This window comes from Taurulus bubalis, assembly GCF_910589615.1.
Source record: "Taurulus bubalis genome assembly, chromosome: 13".
Classification (NCBI taxonomy): Eukaryota; Metazoa; Chordata; class Actinopteri; order Perciformes; family Cottidae; genus Taurulus; species Taurulus bubalis.
This window is the reverse complement of record NC_136601.1, coordinates 20,815,928-20,835,520: the sequence shown is the minus strand read 5'-3', so window position 1 is coordinate 20,835,520 and position 19,593 is coordinate 20,815,928. Positions and strand designations below refer to the sequence as shown.

The 19,593-nt window shown below is 41.6% G+C and overlaps 2 protein-coding genes across 2 annotated transcripts; both read left to right on the top strand.

Moving 5' to 3' along the window:
* Nucleotides 1-3,538: 3,538 nt before the first annotated feature.
* sting1 (stimulator of interferon response cGAMP interactor 1) lies at nt 3,539-10,656 on the top strand (the record flags this gene model as incomplete). The annotated part of the gene is made up of 6 exons (XM_079228765.1): nt 3,539-3,765; nt 4,906-5,098; nt 6,701-6,809; nt 7,023-7,258; nt 9,080-9,266; nt 9,781-10,656. 6 exons carry the CDS (start codon nt 3,539-3,541, stop codon nt 10,059-10,061), a joined length of 1,233 nt encoding a protein of 410 aa, XP_079084891.1. The 3' UTR covers nt 10,062-10,656.
* Nucleotides 10,657-17,941: 7,285 nt separating this feature from the next.
* On the top strand, nt 17,942-19,536 carry LOC306746344 (DNA damage-inducible transcript 4-like protein). Its single transcript, XM_079229244.1, has 2 exons — nt 17,942-18,161; nt 18,772-19,536. Exons 1-2 carry the CDS (start codon nt 17,996-17,998, stop codon nt 19,215-19,217), a joined length of 612 nt encoding a protein of 203 aa, XP_079085370.1. The 5' UTR covers nt 17,942-17,995; the 3' UTR covers nt 19,218-19,536.
* Nucleotides 19,537-19,593: the final 57 nt, after the last annotated feature.

The window sequence follows — 19,593 nt, the reverse complement described above, 5'->3', positions numbered from 1 at the left end:
TTATATTCGTGCTCTGTGTTTCACTGTGGTAGGTTTTTTTTCCTTTCTTTTTGTTTTTCTGGCTTATATAAATGAACTGAGGAATAATGAATCAATTATTTTGTACATAATGTTTATTTAACTTCTTTTTTTGTATTCATTTTGTGTTATATTTCCATGTTTTCTTTTTCACAACCTGTGTATCCGGTTTCTCGCGGCGCTGTACAGAATGACGGGACGCTTCTCTTCAAAGTGTCGAGTCCACGTTCTCTCCTCTCTTCTTCGTCGGTGTACAGGAGTTGTTCTCAACGGCGAATACGAATTACGATAAACAAATATTAAACTCGCATTTGGTGAATGACCGTTCTATATACAGAGGCACAGGCATTCAGGCAGCCAAAAGCATGATTGCATGGTTAAAATGTGTGCTGTTTCAAGCCAAAAGCAGCAAGACACATTTTAACAGAAGAGCCGGTGTGTTGTCGTCACAATTTAAAGGAAAACAAAGTGTACTCTCTCTGATCATTCTTGATGATTCCTCTTGTTATTTGATGATATTTATGATTCTATGATTATTATGATTCTATTTATTATGGACATTATTCTTAATATTTAAGCTCTCTCTCTCTCTCTCTCTCTCTCTCTCTCTCTGCTGGTTGCTCTTCATGTTGCGTTGCTCCTTGGTTGATCTTGTTGTGCTTCTTTGGGAGAGGTGAAACCCCTGGGAGACCCTGTGCCATAGAAATTGTGCCACGGTTCTAACTCTCTCTCTCTCTCTCTCTCTCTCTCTCTCTCCCTCTCTCTCTCTCTCTCTGTTCTGACTCCCCAGTCACTAACACTGTAAGCATGCCCCATGGGACGATCCACTTTTTTACTCTTGAATAAAATATGCATGAACCTTTGGTTTGCATACTGAGCCTTTATTTTGTTACCACATGCACATGGACACACGCGCTGCAAATGACAATACCAAAGAACCGCCCTGATGGTGATGATGATGATGATGATGATGATGATGATGATGATGATGATGATGATGATAAATAATAATAATAAACAAAATTTATAGAAAAGATTGATAATCTCGTGCAGCAGGATTTAGTCTTTTTCTCAAAATGTCCGACCAGGAAATCAACGTGTAACAATGCATATGACTTTGTGTTGGGGCCCCAAACCCCAGCTGGGAAACACTGCAGTAAGTGCAATTGGTGTTTGGTTTGACTTGATATAGACGAGTAATTACTGGATTAATTATGTGAAACATTTGCAGATACCTGAATAAATACTTCCGTGCAGGCGGTACAAGTGAAATGAGAGGGTTGGTTGGGTGAATTATAGGGCGCGGTGGAAGCAAGGGTTTTAACACTAGTTTTAAGAGACGAAAAAAACAGCATAACCCCATGGGACCAAGAACACTTTTGACTAGCCATCAACCAAAGTCTATAAAAAAAAAAAGTTAAAAAGATGTGTATCTACAGGTATATACACATTTTGGTGAAGAATACTAAATTAATCTTATTTTTCTTACATCTATTAAAATAAAGTTTTTGAATAACCTTTAAAAAAACGGTCAAGTAATATGTGTGTAAAAATGAACAGGCCGTAGTCTCACATGGCCAGAGACCTAAGTGCATGACCTCTGTGACCTCCATAGTACATAAGAAGGGGTCTGCTCGACCAGAGGTACGCGTACAGAGAGGAGGACTTCTGCAGTTGCAAGAGAGAACGTGGAAAGCTTGTGGAATGTGTTAATTAAGTGTAAAAATAGAAAGAACAGTCATGAGTCAGCTGTTATGAACGTTGTGTGTTGCGGTCGAGAGTGAATCCAAACAAGTTGAAACCAATAGCTGCTCAAGAATGAACTTGATGTCAAAACACTTCAAATGATCGAAAAGTAGTAAATGGATGAGCCATCTAGATAGAAGTAATGGACAAATGGTGAAATAGCTCAAAGTAACGTTGGCTCCTTTTATAAACGGTTAAATAGATCGTGTTAGTTAGCGTTCACTAAAAGTGATGGTTGCGATGCAAACCAACCCAAACATTACATAAATTGTATGAATGAAATTGTTACGATAAACACTACATAAAATGTATATTTATAATATAAATATATAAATAACAGTGTTAAAGCAATATACAGTGTGGAATGGCCATAGAGAGAGAACAATACATAACTTGAGGCCACAATTTACCTACTGGTGTGCACCAGTCATAAATCGTGACCTCAATTGAATTATTCATACGTTTGGTTTTTGCTTACTCATTTTCCCCATCGGTATAAAGCAGGTTTTCACTTTGATATCCAAATGAAAAAATAGCAGCCCGCACCTATTATATTGTGAAAGAATTGACAAGTTAAACAAACACATTACAACAACATTTATATTTGCAGAATGGGAACTTCCTCTTTCATGAACATGTCCAATAATCTCTGCCTCCTCCGACTCCTTGTCCTTACCGAGATGTTTGGGTAATTTGAATTCTAGCAAAAGGTATAAATTTACCGTGAATTGAAAGTGAAAGTGTTGGATGATGAGTAAAGGGGCGGAGAGAGAGGAGCAGCAGAAGGAGAACAGAAGACAAAGGATATCTCTCTTATTTGGATCAAAGCTGACACACCAGGTGAGTCCCTTCATGCATTCATTTATTCCTTCTCTTCTCGTCTAGTTTTAAAATGCTTTGGATGGAGTTAGTGGCTCCCTGCTAGATTAGACTTTTCCCTCTACTGTTCACAAATTAGGCATCATCAGTGATGTGTTTGTGGTAAAAAAGAAAGAAAAGGAAGGACGTTTCTTAAATCCTCACTGCTTTGTATTAAACTGTCTTATTTATAGTATTTCAAATATGGTCACCGACTAGTGTGCAGTGCATTTAGTGCATTGGACTCATGGTGGCTGCACTGCTTTGTGGTTATCCTGGCTGGGCTTTGGATGGATTTATTCCCGTGAGAGTGTAACTTGTAAGGTGTGACTATTGATTAACAGAGAACACACATCTGGTTTATTCAGCTTTGGGATACATTTTATATTCTAAAATCATCCAGTCAATTTAGCCCCAAATCACAAATTCACCTCAGGGAGCTTTACAATCTACACAGCATACAGCTCTCCGCCATGCAACTTGAGGAGAGGAGAGGCTGCACACACACACACACACACACACACACACACACACACACACACACACACACACACACACACACACACACACACACACACACAGGAGCCTCAGGCACATCGTTCACGAAGGCGGTCGGTTTCCAAGTTGGAAAGCCTTTCACAGGTGGAATCACTTATCTCTTCAGTACTTTGAACCTTTGAGGAATATTTAGACGAACCGGTCCACACGCCTTTCATTGACACAGTCGATGGGGACTGAGCCAGGTGGCACCATGTATTTCACAACAGGTTTCCGTCCACAGCGAGTAGAGAAGCCCAGAGTAAAGACTCAGTGCCTCCTCCTAGAACTTCTGATTTGCATGGTTTTGTTTATATTTGACTGCAGTGAGCATATTTATAGCTAATGATGAGGATGTAAAAACAAAACGCCCTCACAGATGCGTCGCCTCCGAGACCAGGACGCTCTTATCCCTCGCCCTCGGGGGACTTTGCCCAAGGTGTGTGCCGTGGCGCTGGCTGCCATGGCAATAGGAGGCGTCATGTTTCTGTCTCCTGAGCGGTTGTTTGGATGGGTTGCCATGGTAATCCTCATCCTGACCCTCGGCCCCCTGCTGCACGGGCTCTGTCTGCTGGCGGAGGAGATGCTGAACCATTCAAAGACGAGGTGAGAGACAGCGGGTTGGTTAGCCGCACTATAGCTCAGTGGTTCTCAAACTTTTTCTGTCACGCCTGTCTTTAGCGGAAGAAAAATGTTCATGCCCCAGAACTGAGACAGAAAAAGTTTGAGAACCAATGGTTTAGTTCAAAATGCAATAATTTTTAAATCTTGCTAGAATTTTGTTGGGGCAACAAAATTCTAACAAAATGGTCAATGCTGAATTTTTATTGAAATAACTTTTTGTGACTCTTCCGTCAGTGCTTTTTCACATAATAGAATAAAGACAATTGAAATAAATTTCAAGTAAACCAGATCGCTCCATCAGACAAAAACTAATAACATGTGCAATCACTTTGTTAGAACAATGCGAATACAAGTTAGATCTGTGCAAACTGCAAATTGCCTATTGTGGCTGCAATTGAACTGTTTTGCACTAAATATAAGATCATAACAATAGCATTCAACTTGTGCCAAACAAAACAAAATGAGTGCAGCTGTGTGCGAGGATGGGTAAAATGCAGAGAATAATTTCCCCACTCTGGGATTAATAAATGATTATTAAAAGAATGATTTAAAAGATTATTATTTTTTTAAATCTCTCCCCCGCGCCCCACCTGTAATACCTCCACGCGTAGCACCCATCCTCCGATTCCCCCTCAGGTAAACGCTGTTGGCTCTGTTCTCACGGTTGCACCGCTAGCGATGTTAGCACCGTTAGCTACAAGCCACCGGCTCAGCCGTCGCCAGGTCGAGAGCCACCAATCGAAATGCTCCCAATCTAGTATTCTACAGCTTTAACATTCAAAATGAACCTGACACGCAATGGAACTGTTTGGGAAAAGCTAGTTTAGGTGATTGGATGAACCATCTGTCAATCAAACTCTTTCTGAAGCCCTCTGGCTTACAGAACACATTACTTGATTGGACAAGATGGATTTTTGTGTGCTATGCGACCCCGGAGCATTACATCATCTCGTGACATTGAGAGAATCCAGCCACTGTGCATCAAAGAAGTCCCTCATAGTGACAAACCCACAGAGTATCATCACCTGACTGCAGTTTTAATATTTACATGTTTCACTGTTATTACAATGCTAAACTGAGACACGGTAACTGGGTCAACAGCATCCTCCCTGTTTTTTTAAGGTATAGAGGCCGGTGGCTGCTGAGTCACGTGCTGCCGGCCTGTGGTTTTGGGGGAAAGACCCTGCTGGCTGCAGGGCTGGCAGGTCTGCTGCTCTACCTGGCCGGACCTCCTCTGCCACACGAAGAGCAATGCTGGAAACTCCTCCTCCTGACCTCGGCCCTTTACGCTCTGTTCAAAAGCCTGGGAGTCCTGGTGAGGTCCACGCAGACACACAACAACCCTGTCTTTGTTTATCTGGGGTCTTTCTCTTCCACTACACTGAAAGGTCTAAATCAGCATGTTTTGGTAATTCCTAACAGGCTACAACATACAAAAACACAGTTTGAGCCTCGTGACTGTAGACATCTCTTAATGTAAATCCCTTAAAGTCCTGGTCCAGAGACATACTCGATATCACTCATTTAGCAGTGTCAGTTCTTGCCTCACCGCCCCAGAGAAGTAATGTCTCTGATGTGGCATTGAAAAGACATTTTACAATAATCAAAGAGAGTTTTGAGAAGGTGAACTGTGTGAATGCTGTCACACACACAGTCAGAAAGGAGAGACCAGCGTTCGTACAGCACCTCGGCTAATCACTTCAGAATCAGAAACCGTTTATTTGCCAGGAATGTTTACACAAACAAGGAATTTTTCTAGGCGGAAGGTGCATACATTAGACACGAGACGTTAGACGAGACAAACAACAATCATCAATCATCGACAACAACAGTGCAATGATATTAAATCAAGTGTAAGATAAAGTGCTCAGACAAACAGATAACGTTAATATAAGTGTATGTTAAAGTGACATGTGTGTTTAAGTTAAAGTGTATGTAAGTATGAAGTGTGCAGGGGAGTGACCGGTAAGAAGAAAGAATTCTATCCACAATCCCGATTAATTTAAATTATTGATTTTATTAGAGCGGTTATCAATTGAGAGCTTATTGTTGCAGCTCAGAGCGCCGTGGCAGAAGTGGAAATAGCCTGTTTGAGCATCAGAGCGCTGCACTTCAGAGAGAACAGTCCCAAAGTAACAACACTTCCCGAGGCCTCGGTTGATTGTAATTGATGTGGCATTTCTGGAGTAAAAATAGGCTTAAAATATGTCTTCATCAGCAAGAATGACCATAACACTGTCCTCAAAGAATCGCTGTATAATTCTGAACAAAGCTCACTGTTCCCTCAGACTCCTTATAGAAACTATCGGCGTTACAGATTAAAATCCAGTTCAAGTTCGGGTGTCTATGTTGAATTAAGTAAGATATTCGTCCCACACAGATTACTTTGAAGTGTAGTCACTTATTGAATACACATTTCATGGCAACATTTCCAATTACTTTTATTTAATCTAATCTGAATACTTATGGATGAATTAAAACCAACCATTGGAGTTTATACACACAAAAAGAAAAATTGCACAAATATTACTTTCTCTTCAAACATAACAAAACATTTAATGCAAATAAAATGCATTTCACATAGTTTGCATTTACAGTTTATCAAATCAAAGGACCCTTACAAAAACCATACTGGCACAAGCTACAGGTGTACTGTGTGTATTCTACATCATGTGGGACGCTGTGTCTGAGGTATACGTTTTTTTAATCAAAGTCCACATGGAGGGCGCAAGAGGAGCATTTACTCCACATTTTCCTCGTACATTTTCAATGTAAATAAAAGGGAATTGTTTTGTAATAAGATTACATGCAGTCCGTTATTACCCCTGGTCCCAGAGGGCAGCAGGGGTGCAAGCGTGCCATTTCTCTGAGGCGAGGTCTCATGACGTCCTCCTGGCTCTTTCTGTGGTCTGTGCAGGGCCCGTCGGAGGTGGAGGTGTCTGACATCTGCGAGGGGCGGAAGATGAACGTGGCCCACGGCCTGGCCTGGTCCTTCTACCTGGGCTACCTGCAACTGGTGCTGCCGCGTCAGTACACACACCTCCTTATATTTCAGATTACACTGGAGCATTTGTTCACCAGTTAGTGGGACTCGTACAATATAATCTATGTAATGTTATACACTGTATAGTACTGTACATAGGTGATACTGAGTTGTATTCTATGTCCCTTGTGTTTTATAGTGTCTCAATAACGCAACTAGTGCCTGTAGAGATCTGAATGAATGTGTGTGTGCGCAGGTTTAGAGGACTCCATCACAGCATTTTGTGACACCCATAAGGCGTTCTGGGGTCGTGGCTCCAGGAAGCTCCTGATCCTCATACCTCTCAATGCCAACATCTCTCACAAGCTGGAGGAAGAGGACGACAACATCCACTTCTATGACAACTTGCCCAACAACGAGATAAACAGGGCAGGCGTCCGGGGGCGGGTCTATAAGCACAGCGTCTACAGAGTATTGGACGAGCATGGGAAGGTAGGCGGGGCTGAAAAACAAGACAGAATGACACTGAAGCGCTTTCATGAAATAATAGCTGTATGCCATCCATTGGCTGTAGTTTTAAGAATCAAAGGGGGCTGAAAAATATCCCATAATGCATTGGGTCAAAGGGAAAGAAAAGAAAACACCACAGATAGTTCACCCTTCTATCTCAGAGTTGTATACCTTTACTATTTTAACTTATAGATCTTCAATTGAGTTGCAAACTGATGTAAACTGATTTACGCAGATTAAGCAGATAATCAATAATCAGATTATATTCAGAAATGTCTTTCAGGTGCACAGCAGAAGTATTCAGTCAACATTAACTAAGGTAATCAGAGAACCTGCGGTGTAAATGCCACTGAGATTCAACTCGGTGTCTGTCTTCTTATTGCCAGCGTGAGTTGAAAGACTTAGAGGGCTGACATCTTCTCCTTTGATCAGATTTGTAAAGACTGCACACCAAAAATGTGACAAAGAGAGAGAGATAGAGAGAGAGAGAAAGAGAGAGACAGAGAGAGAGACAGAAAGAGAGTCACAGTAAAGTGACAGACTCAAGGGGCTGTTTCTGTATATTTTCTTCAATATTTCATGATAGCACGTCAGTGTGCTCCATATTCAATATGTTTGATGTGGCAAGTCTAACAGCGATTGTACTCAAAACCGCTTTTGTAGTTTAGTCGAGGGAAAGTTTGGCATGCATGAAAGAAGTCTGGGTTTCAAGTGAGGCCAGAAATAGCCACCAATTATATCAAAGTGATTGCCAGAATGGTGTTACGGCCGTGTTTTACAGTCGCAGTCGCCACACAGGACTGGCAGAATAAGGTGACGATGAATGTTTGGCCTCTGACCACTATATATATATATATTATATTATATAAATCCCTCACCGAGTGTGAAGTTGGATTCTTAAAGAAAAACTGTGTTTTCCTCGCATGTCTCCACACTGAGGGAGACATCAGAAAACTATTAAACCCTTGATGAGTTGAACTAAATATAGGCCAGGTTTAAGAAGAACTTTTTTGAAACATTTCCGTCATTACTGAGTCCGCGTACGAGACAGAGGTCATGCGAGCACCGAGCATACGCCTGGACAAAGAGTCTGGAGATGGGCTGCAGGTGTTGAGTGAGACTTTGTGATATTGTTTTGCTGTTCTTAAACATGGCCTCCATTTCACTTCACTTCATCAAGGAAACCCAAAGTCATTCATATTTCACTGATATAAAACAGAGAAAAGCTTTGGAGACCAGGTAGAAGACTAAAACGGTCTCCTACATCTTAATGCATCTGTGGTGATGTTCCAATGATATGTATATAAATATATAATGATGTGCATAAGATGTAGCCTACTACTATTGATACTTTAAAGTGAGACTATGTGATACTTTTTAAGTAGAGAAAACTTGAGCCAGTTTAAACTGATAAGAGTTACTCGACCCTGAGTGCTGTACTGTTAAGGCTGAGCTTTTAATTTATAGATTTATTTAATTGATTAGAATGTATTTACACTTCAAACATTACACCATATAAGACTTGTGTCCTCTTGTCTTAAACAAACTCCGAGAATATGACAGAAATCTTCAGAGAATAGTAAATGTTTCCCACAGCACAGCGTGAGCGCCACCTGCTGGTAAACCTGAGAACTCACCAGTGGAGATCTGCTTTAGTAACGCATCATAACAGCACCATCTACATGTAAAACATGGCAATCAAACATGTCTGGTGCCAGAGTCCCACAAGCTTTTAAAGGATTATTTATCCATGTAATGTATCTGTCTGTGTCTGTGTCTGTGTGTGTGTGTGTGTGAGAACAGAACCATGAGTGTGTGGTGGAGTATGCAACGCCTCTGCTGACGCTGTACAGCATGTCCCAGGAGAGCAGCGCTGGTTTCGGGGAGCCGGAGCGCCGACAGCAGGTGCTGCTCTTCTACAGGACCCTGCAGGAAATACTAGAGCACTCGCTGGAGTGCCGCAACCGCTACACACTCATCCTGCTCAATGGTAGGAAGTGTGTGTGTGTGTGTGTGTGTGTGTGTGTGTGTGTGTGTCAACAAAACCGTTTCTAAAAACACAGAAACAGCAAAAGAATCTATAAATACGCAAATCCTGATTGTCAATCCTTGTGGGGAAGCGGATAAGCTAAAAGCTGAAATCCCCCTAAAAGCATGTATGTCTCATGCAGCTAGGTGTGTGTAAGTAAACACACACACACACACACACACACACACACACACACACACACACACACACACACACACACACACACACACACACACACTATGTGACTGAAATGAAGGGCAATGGTCAGAGTATCGGTTAAGACCTTTTCTGGCTTTGGTCCAGTTATCTCCAGCCTCGTGTGAACTTTTCATCTTTGTACTGGCAGTAAGAAACAAAATGTTCTAACAAAAGTACGAGATCGTTAGAGCCTTAACTTTTGAAAAGGAGTGAGACAATGAATGATTGGAGCCGGATGCTGAAACAGCCCACTGACGGTGTGCTCTTCTTCTTCCAGATGAGCACGAGGACGACCCTCACCTCCTGTCCAAAGCCCTCCTCAGACACCTGCAGCAGCAGGAGAGAGAGGAGTTCTGCCTCACCCCGCCTACTCAACAGGAGATGAGGAACCCCTTCGCAGGGCCGTCAAGCGCCCCGCCAAGCGCCCCGCGCATGAACGGTGACCGTCGCCTCCATGAGCCGATGAGCAGGGAGCCGACGCTCATGTTCAGCCTGGAGAAACCTCAGCCTCTGAAGGAAGCTGTTGAGGACAGCGACCATTATTGGGGACAAATATAAACTCAGGCTCACAGGAACATAAACACACACACACACACACTGTTATACTATATTCTTGTTATATACCAAGATGACAGATTAGTGATTTAAAAAAAAATCAGTGCAGCTCATTTTCTTACATTTGAACTTCTTAAGTGATTTATCTGCAGAGTCTATTTTATCTGTCTGTGTCTGAATTCTTAGATATTAAATATATGCAAATATTGGCTTAGATGAAAGGTTCTCTATTATTAATTGTTTGGTGAGCTCCTGTCACTGAAGGTACACACAGTGTAACTGTGAAAAGCATCACAATATGTGTTGGCTTATCTATCCATCTAGAGATAGCTCCGGGGGTGTGATTAGATCCGGCCACAGCATTGAGATTCAAAAAGTGTGTGTGTGTGTGTGTGTGTGTGTGTGTGTGTGTGTGTGTGTGTGTGTGTGTGTGTGTGTGTGTGTGTGTGACACCCTGAAGCTTTTGTTTGGAAGATTATCCTCCTGCTTGTTGTAGAGAACAGTTTGTAATCTTCTTTTTTTAATGACTGTTTTACTGTTTATTTATATTTCTTGATTTGTATTCACTATGTGTCTCTTCTGTGCACTGCTGCTGTAATCCTGCAATTTCTAATAATAAAGGATTATCTTATCTCTGGTTAATATGTCAAATGTTCTCGAGGAGGTGGTCCACTAGTCCTGCTGTTGGTCCATTCAACCGTCTCAGACTCTAAGCACGGTCAGCATTTAGCTATAAAATGCTGTCTGCAGTTCACCTTAATATCACAACAATGGTCTTTCAAGGGCATGGTGAACAGAAGGATGGTTAAAATGCAAATGTTCGGTCTACAATAAATATTTTAATTCATACCACAACACACACACACACACACACACACACACACACACACACACACACACACCCCTCCTGGCTGCTGAAACTGCTAGGTGTGGTTTCATCAGCCATGTTTACAGCCCCTCCTTGACGGGGCAGAGCCAAGAGTCATTCGATCCAAACACGTGATTCATAACATGCAAATCTAGCATCTGTGCAAATAAAGTAAAAGCGGAAAGCGGACCGTGGAGTTTTATACACTTCCCTCTGCGTTTCTTTTGCTGGACACCGCGACCTTTCCATGCAAATTGTCAAAAAGTTGCTGCACCAGAGCGTTCAATGGATATTTAATATAATATAATAGACGACAGAAGCTTTGATATGACACATGTATTGACTTTACAGTCAAGTAGCCTGAGTCACTTGTTTAACACCTGATAGCACATCAGCTGGTCCATAAACTATACTTTTTGTACACATTTGAGTTATTTGTCAAGTAAAAAGAAAAAGATTGTTCTCTTCTTTCCATGATGTGTCCCCGCTCAGCAGTAATGTGTAATACGAGTATAGGTGTATCTGACGGTAACCGGTCCTCTGCAGGAAGTTATTCCATCAGGCCACTGATAACAATGTGTGATCTGACCACGTTAGATAAGGATTTTAAAAGGAAAACGACACTCACTCTCTGCTGCAGACGTGTGAGTTTTAGTCACGGCTGCCAGAAGCAGGTCTGACCAGTTTTCTACCAGAAACACGACATCATGCTGACATCAGGTGATCCACTGACATCAGGTGACCCACTGACATCAGGTGACCCACTGACGTCGACTTATGTATAACACAGATTATTGTTGTCACAAGTGTACGTTCTAACGGTGACTCATTGTTCCCTTATTGGCCATGACTTCATAAAATATTGAACCAGCGACCGCCGTCACTCAGAGTTTGTAATAATTATTAAAGTTATGGTTAAAAAATGGTAGTTTTTACACTTCAAAATCAAGTCACGAACAGATGTGGAGAGGACAGATTTGTTCTGATATAGATATAACACTGGACTCAAGCCCAGAGTGAACAACAGGCGATATGAGGTAGAGTGAGCACATACCGGCCTTGCACACTCTAGTTCCCCTTCAGTTCCACAGAGAGACACTTCCTCCTCTGTGGCAAGTCTTCCTGAGCGCAGCATTTCATCTGAACCTGATTGGTTAGCAGAAGTGATGTCACAGAAGGGATATTTTCTCAGAAGGTGAGTCAGCTTCAGAGGTTGAACTGTAAGAACCACCTTACTGCTGCGTGCCGGCACTCACGTCAGGCCTGTGGGCTGGACTTCACCAAAGGGAAGCAATGACTCTACTATTAAACCTGACAGACAGCAACCAGCTGAATGAAAGTTAAAGGGACGATTTCCCTGTACTCTTCCCGACTGTTCATCCACAGCACACACAATGATTGCTTATATTGAAACAATCATTATGTTCTCAGTTGTCTTAGATTAGTCTCTGGGGCAACATGTTCTCAATTGTACCATGTGGCCTGATATGCACTTCATCTGAATAGCACTCTCTATAACAAAAGCGCTTTTCTATGAAATTAAATTAAACAACAATGCTTTCCCTAATTGCTCCGTAACACGATGACTAAGTACAGTATTTCTTATGGTTTCTCAACCAGTTGTGGATCTAATTTGGGTAAATGTGTTATGTGGCGGTCGGGGTCGCATACATAAACAACAGTCCTGTGTTTAGTGGATACACTTCCGACGCTCAGGTGTGTGTGTGTTACTCACCTGTGAGTAAGGTAGTGCTCATGCCGCTGCGTCTAGACCGGACATGCTCACACACACTCGCAGGAATCTTGTGCGTACACTGAAGGCAGTCTGAGGGTTCGACTGACTGAGAATCACATTCAATACTAACTGATGAGAACATTTGATGGAACTATTAGAGCACTTTTTTAAAAATAAAATCATTGCCAAAGTCTGATGTTACAGGTTTTTGTTTCACTGGGAAAACTGTAAAATTCCAGAACAATGTTTCAATGAACGAATCAAAGTCTGCACTATTTTAATGAACGTCAACATAAATATTGTACATAAAATCATATTGTCTATTTCATCCACTGTTTTTATAAAGTAATTTCTGAGTAGTTTCTCTTAATTAATCTGCATTTCAGGCAGATTAAAGGTTAAACTTCACCTCCGGAAGATTTCCTTCAGCTTCAATATTTATTTATTATTTTTTCCTTCAGGCCAGAAAAACCGCCGGCATATTGTAGACATATTATCAATTTAATTTAGAACAAGTCAAGAACTTGTTCCTGTATGAGCTAAGAACCTGATGATCAATGAATACATGAAATAACGTTTATCACACAGCAATACTATAATCCTTCAGTGATAGTGGACACATAATCCCTACATCACCCCATGGTGTCAGGGTGTGTTTGGTTTTGTGTTGAGGAGGACTGTGTATCAAGCGCTCCCTCCTGTTACGATCAGGCGTTTGTCAAATAAAAGGAATCAGGTGGGGCACTTCTGACTGTCTGGGCTTAAAAAGAAAAGATGATCACACTTTTATCATAACCGCCACCAGACTGACGCACCCTCTCGGAGGAACCACATTAACAAACAGATTATAGATTATTTGGGTTTCTCTTTCAATGTGTTTTTATAATGCACATATAAAGAATATGTACTGGCACATTGTTATCACTGTTATCATTTTCCCTTCTGAGAGAACTTTTCTATGCCCGAAGCACATTTATTTTTACTCAGACCACATTATGTATGACCTATATTAGTCATCAGCTGGTAGATTTCCATTGCAGCCTATGCCCATTCCACCTATCAGGAGTTTTCAACTGAACATTTTTATATCAAGTCCTCAAAAATACAACTCAAATAGGCTTCTCTATTAAATGTAATTGGCCTGCATTACAATTCTTACAAAAGTGAAAGCAGACATTTTATAAGTAATATACGTTACGTTAAGTTTTAAAAGTAAAATCGTTCACGATGCAGAAAAATGTCCCTTTGAATGTTTTCTATTCATTAATAAAGTATTTGTATATTAGACTGCATTATTTGATCCTTCCTGACTCGATCTCTGAAGACATTGAAGATGTGTCACAAAAACAGTTATCTTAAAACCGTACAGCGGGTTTAGGTTACAGCCGAAGAGTGAAAGAGTATGTTTATTTATAACTTTACTATAATATAGCATATAGAGGTATTATATATCAGCCAATATTATTGGATCATCATTGCAGGCTGTGTGACTCAATGAATATATACTTTATTAATCCCCAAGGGGATTTTTTTTGTCAGAGTAGCAATTTACAGACTAAAAACAACATATTAAAAACAACAGGGATGAGATAGATATACAAAAATAAAAATAGCTGGGATGAAAGATATGTACAGCGCAGAGATTTAGGAAATTTAATTAAACTTAAACAATAGAGAAGTGCAAACATGCAAAGTATGTATGTGTAAGTATATGAAGTGTGTGAAGTGTAAGAAACTTTGTTCAAACGCAATAAAGGTGGTGCAGTGAAGCAAAATGTGTTGTCATGTTATTAGATAACGAAGTATGCCAAAATAAACGTTTAAATAAAAGTTTTGTATCATAATTAAAATTCTGATATTATAGTATGGATCTCAAAATGTAAACTACTCTTACAATGTTAAAACTAAACACTCCAAGCTCCAATAGATACTGTGTCCACTTTTAAAGGAGAATATTCAATGGTATAAATCATTCTAAAAACAGTCATTAGATTACTTTGATCTGAAAGAGATGAATGAACCTATCCGTAAATCATATATTATGGTCTGGTTTCTAAATAATATAGATATTAGACAGGAGAGTCGACATTACAAACACATATTATCAGATAGAAGGCATTGCTTATATCACGTAAATGTAAAATGACTAAACTGCAGACACGTTCACGTTTCACACAGACGCACCTGTGGAGGCCAATTAGCCTCATCTCTGTTAACCAACGTGTACACACACACAGGTGTTCCGCCCGGAAGCTAATTAGTGTTTGACCACATCCAGCGGGACAGGATGCTCGTGGTCAGCAGGTTGTGGTCCGCGCGCATTGAAACCATGTCCGAGTTTAGTGAGTTTAGTGGTCAAGAGGAACGTTTGTCTACTTCACCAGATGCGCGTCAGACACGTCGACCGGTGCATCCATTAGGCTTCAAGCTGCTGCTTAACCTTCAGCATCAAGTCCCAAACTTCCGTTGGGATTTTGGAGACGACGATGACGTCAGAGCCAGACGGGGGCTGCGTGCTGGAGCGCAGTGCGCCGGAGAGGAGCGTCGCTGTGGAGGACGATGTGCAGCATCGCGAGGCTTGAATCCCGGAACCACGTTCATCTCCAGGAGGTATGATCACCATCAGATGGCCTCCAGCTGGTGAGCACAGTAAGGGCGAGATTGGTTACTGAAGTGTATTTACTACAAAATGTGTGCCGATTGATCTGCTGCACCTGTTGACGATCAAAAACCATTAAAGGTGGAAGAGTTTAAATTGAATTGTGTGTTGAATGAATGTGTATGCATGAGTCCATAATGGGGTTTATTGCCATAAGAAGAAAAAGTAAGACTGGGAAACTAAATTCTAGTTCAATTATGAATTTATGGCAAAAAAAATTCTGAAAATGAAGGCGAGCAGATGAGGAGAAAGGAACATCTCGGACTGTAAACTGAGCTGCATCCACTGCTAAAGTGGACCGTTCTGCAAGCTTCAGATGGACAAACGTTCTTCTCGTGCTCCACCAGATGGCTTGAACTCTTTTTTGAAGAAGAAGAAAACAACACTCTTAAATCTATGCCAAAGGACTTGGGACCTGCAGCATGAACACAACACACAAAGTGTTGGTCATCACCACCACACAGCAAACTGACAGCAATGGACGTGAGACCAGAGCCAACTGAACGGCAGCTTTCAGGGGCAGTAAAGAGATGGACGTGGATTGGAGGACAAAGCTACGATGCCCGCTTGTATTAGAACGGCTAACAAGAGGACGACCTGAACTGGGTCATCGCTGCCACGTGGCAAATGGTCTACAAGAATATTTTGGAAATGGAAAGAAAACAAAGTCTGAGCTTGTTTTAAGTTCAATGGTAATAAATCCCTCAAGCATTATTTTACGCATTGGTATTAAGTATCTATTTTAGTAAATAGCAATCGTAATTTCATCCATATATTTCTCAAAGCGTGGGAACGTGACACACTGTCACTAAAACCCATGTCCTCCGATGTGACTCTTAAGCTGCCATCCAAACCGCCAGAGGTCTGTTTGTGAGGAAATCTAATAACCATGCAGAGTGCTAACTTTACCTCCACGTTGTGGATTTGATGGTAGCCAAATATTCATTCCATGTGCTCCAGCTCGTATCTCCTCCAGGCTTCAGGTCCCTTTGTTCATTGTCTGGACATTTATACCAACATTTACAAAACCTATAAAGTCTCTCCTGTCCAATACTGGTGCAAGAAAAGTTAATTTATTTCAGGAATTCAATTCAAAAAGGGAAACTCGTATATTGTATGGATTCATTACACACAGGGTGATGCATTTATGTATGTGAATGTTGATGACTGGCTTACAGTTAATGAAAACTCCACATTGTGTTATTCTACTTAATTGAGATGCATCTCATAACACACCGTGGTTAACCGCTTTTTAAACGGAGGCTTTTCAAAGAAGTAAGATAATATATAGTTTGTCCAGCATCAATCTCGTCTCGGTGGTTCTGATGAGCCTCATGTGGTTCTCCAGCTGCTCCTGTGTTTCCTGAAGAACACGCAACGCATTACATGTACAGACGATCATTCAAATCTAGAAATCGAGACGATATTCTGTGTAAATGTATGATTTCCATATTCAACATTATACACAACACGGATGGTAATGAAGAAACTAATCTACCTCCACAACTTGAGCAGAGAGAAGATGTTGTCTTAGTTGGTCTGTGCAACGTTCCTCTTCTTGCCCGACGTCGTCTTTTGATGTCTCATATGATATCTACAATATAATAAAGTGTATATGACCAATAAAAGCATCCGTCTTAACATGTAACACGATAAATACGGAATTGATGGGTTATATGTGTAGTTAGCAATAACACAGGAAAGTGTTTTTATGTTTATTTGCACAGTCCAAAATAAAAACGACTTGATCCTGTTACTTTGATACTGTAGGCTCTATAGCCTAGGCTATAGCTGTAGGCTGTATAGCAATCTTCCAAGAAACAAAGTGTAGACTTGATAATGTTTGACAAAGATAAAAACCATGTTTGATCAAACCTTAAGTGTCTTCCATCGTCCACAGACCGTTTATACACCAGTCCACCTGCAACTGTCTATATGATGAAATAAAACACACATCACTGAACTGTGAACGGCTGCTGCTGCGACTTCTTGTCACGACCATACTTTGGATATTGTAGCAATGCATAGTGTGCTTTATACATATTGTTGTGCAATACTGTCACTATATGTTGTGCCTTTTTTTAATTTTTATTGATTTTTTTTTTTTTGCCTTTAAGTTTATTGTAATTCTGTGTTAGGAGGACCCGGCAAAATAAGCTTTTCATTGTACAGAGTAACTGTCTTATCTGTGCATATGACACTAAAAATATCTTGAAAATGAATTAATTCATCAGAATTCTGAGTTGCACACATTCAAACCAACCTTAGTATATGAAATAAAAACTGGACATTTGATCAATTGCATACACTTTAGCTCGTATGAAAGTGTTTAGTTGACACTAAATTACCTATTTCTGCTTAAATTATAGGAATATACGTCAGATGAATAAGTAACCTGATGTTGGGTGACTAAGTTACTATGAGTTACTTCGTGTTTTTCCTTCACTAACACTAGCCGTCTGTTAGGTCTCGCTCCGCGCAATGCCCAGACATGTTGCGCGAGACTGGAACCTTCTCTATGGGCCTGGTCGGCCACGCCCCCTCGGGAGGGCTGACGCAACGCGCCGCTATAAAAGCCTCGCGCTCGCGGCTCGAGCCGCACACAGGTACTACATGGAGGAGACACTCAGCAGACGTTCGGAGGAGACACCGGAGCGCAACCCACAGGAATCAGGATGGTGTTTACCGCTGCGATGCTCTCCGCCCCGGCGGAGGAGGACGACAGCGTCGTGGAGATGATCGGGAAGTACTTCCTCCGGCTCACGAGCCCGGGCCGAGGCACGAGCGCAGCCCGGCGGGGGAGCGTGGAGAGCTGCGGCGAGCGCGAGAGCAACTCTCCTGGTAAGTCCTTCAGGAAAGTTTAACGTAGTTTTGTTTAAAAAGACATGATGATAATAATAATAATAATAAAACCGTGAATAAAGTACTACAGTGACCACACGCGTAACATTATAACTATATAATTTGACGGAGGAACACATTAATTGGCTGATGTAACAGTCAATGGATGTAACTCATGCAGGTCTCTGATAAGCTGATGACCTTAATTCTGATGACTCGTATGTTTTAGACATTGATCACATGATACAAGTATTGAGGATTAGATTATTTCGGATTCACTTGCATTTCACTCTTATAAAAACATTCTGACAGACGTGCACATATTCTAACGCAGTGGTTCTCAAATGGGGGTACGCGAGATTTGTTTTAAATATATTTAACATTACATTTAAAACAATCCTTTACAAAGAGTTAATTAATACATATTCAATAAGTGTAAGTTCATCAACTTAGTTGTATATATTCTATATTAAATCAGACACTGATGGCACAGCGCTGTGTATTACATCTTTTTTTTTTTTTAAACCAAAAACACTTTGCACTGGTCAGGGGGTACATCACTGAAAAAAGGTTGAACCACTATTCTAACGCCCGTGGTTTCTGTCTACAGATGCCAACATGGACGCTGGTTTGGAGCAGGACGAGTGGCTCCTGCAGCAGGACGTGACCCGGCAGATAGAGCGCTGTCTGACGGAGGCCAAGGCGTCCGCCCTCCACTGCCGCCTGCTGCTGCTGCCCCGCCAGATGACCGCCAGGGTCGGCCAGGACGTGGTGCGCTCCTCTGCCGACGAGCCCTGCGGCCTCCGGGGCGCCTCCATCAAAGTCTACGTGGACGGCAAAGACGGCCTGACGCCCGCAGGCGCCGTCCTCCTGGACCCGAGCGTCACCCCGACCTTTGAGCTGTCCGTGATCTTCAGGGCGGAGCGGGCCGCCGGCTGGCCGCCGCTCAAGGTCATGTTCGATACCGACAAGGTGATGAAGCTGAGGCCCGAGTACCGGCTGGTGAAGAGGAAGCTCTACTCCTCGGCCAGCCCCGTCATCCATGATTTCAACTAGGGAGTCAAGAATGTAAACCTGTTTCACCAGACCTCTTTTTGTTGTTGTGAATTTGTTTGTCAGGCAAAGGTTCAGCCTGGACTGCACTGGAGTTCTGCCGTGGTGTTTTCTATCTAGAGAGTTGGATGTTTTTCATGTATGAATGCCTGACTTTGAGCAGGAGGTCAAACACGTTTACCTCATGAACACAGTATTTTGCACAGAATGGATGAATGTTAAAAGTGTTCACTCTAAAACAAAAGGATTGGGCGGGTCTCGGTCCTGAATTGTGCTGTACTTTTTTATATTTATGCAATTGTAATAAAATACATTTTTCACACTTTCTGGGTCCTGTGCTTTGCATTTTAAGTATACTTCTATACACTTTGTACATAAT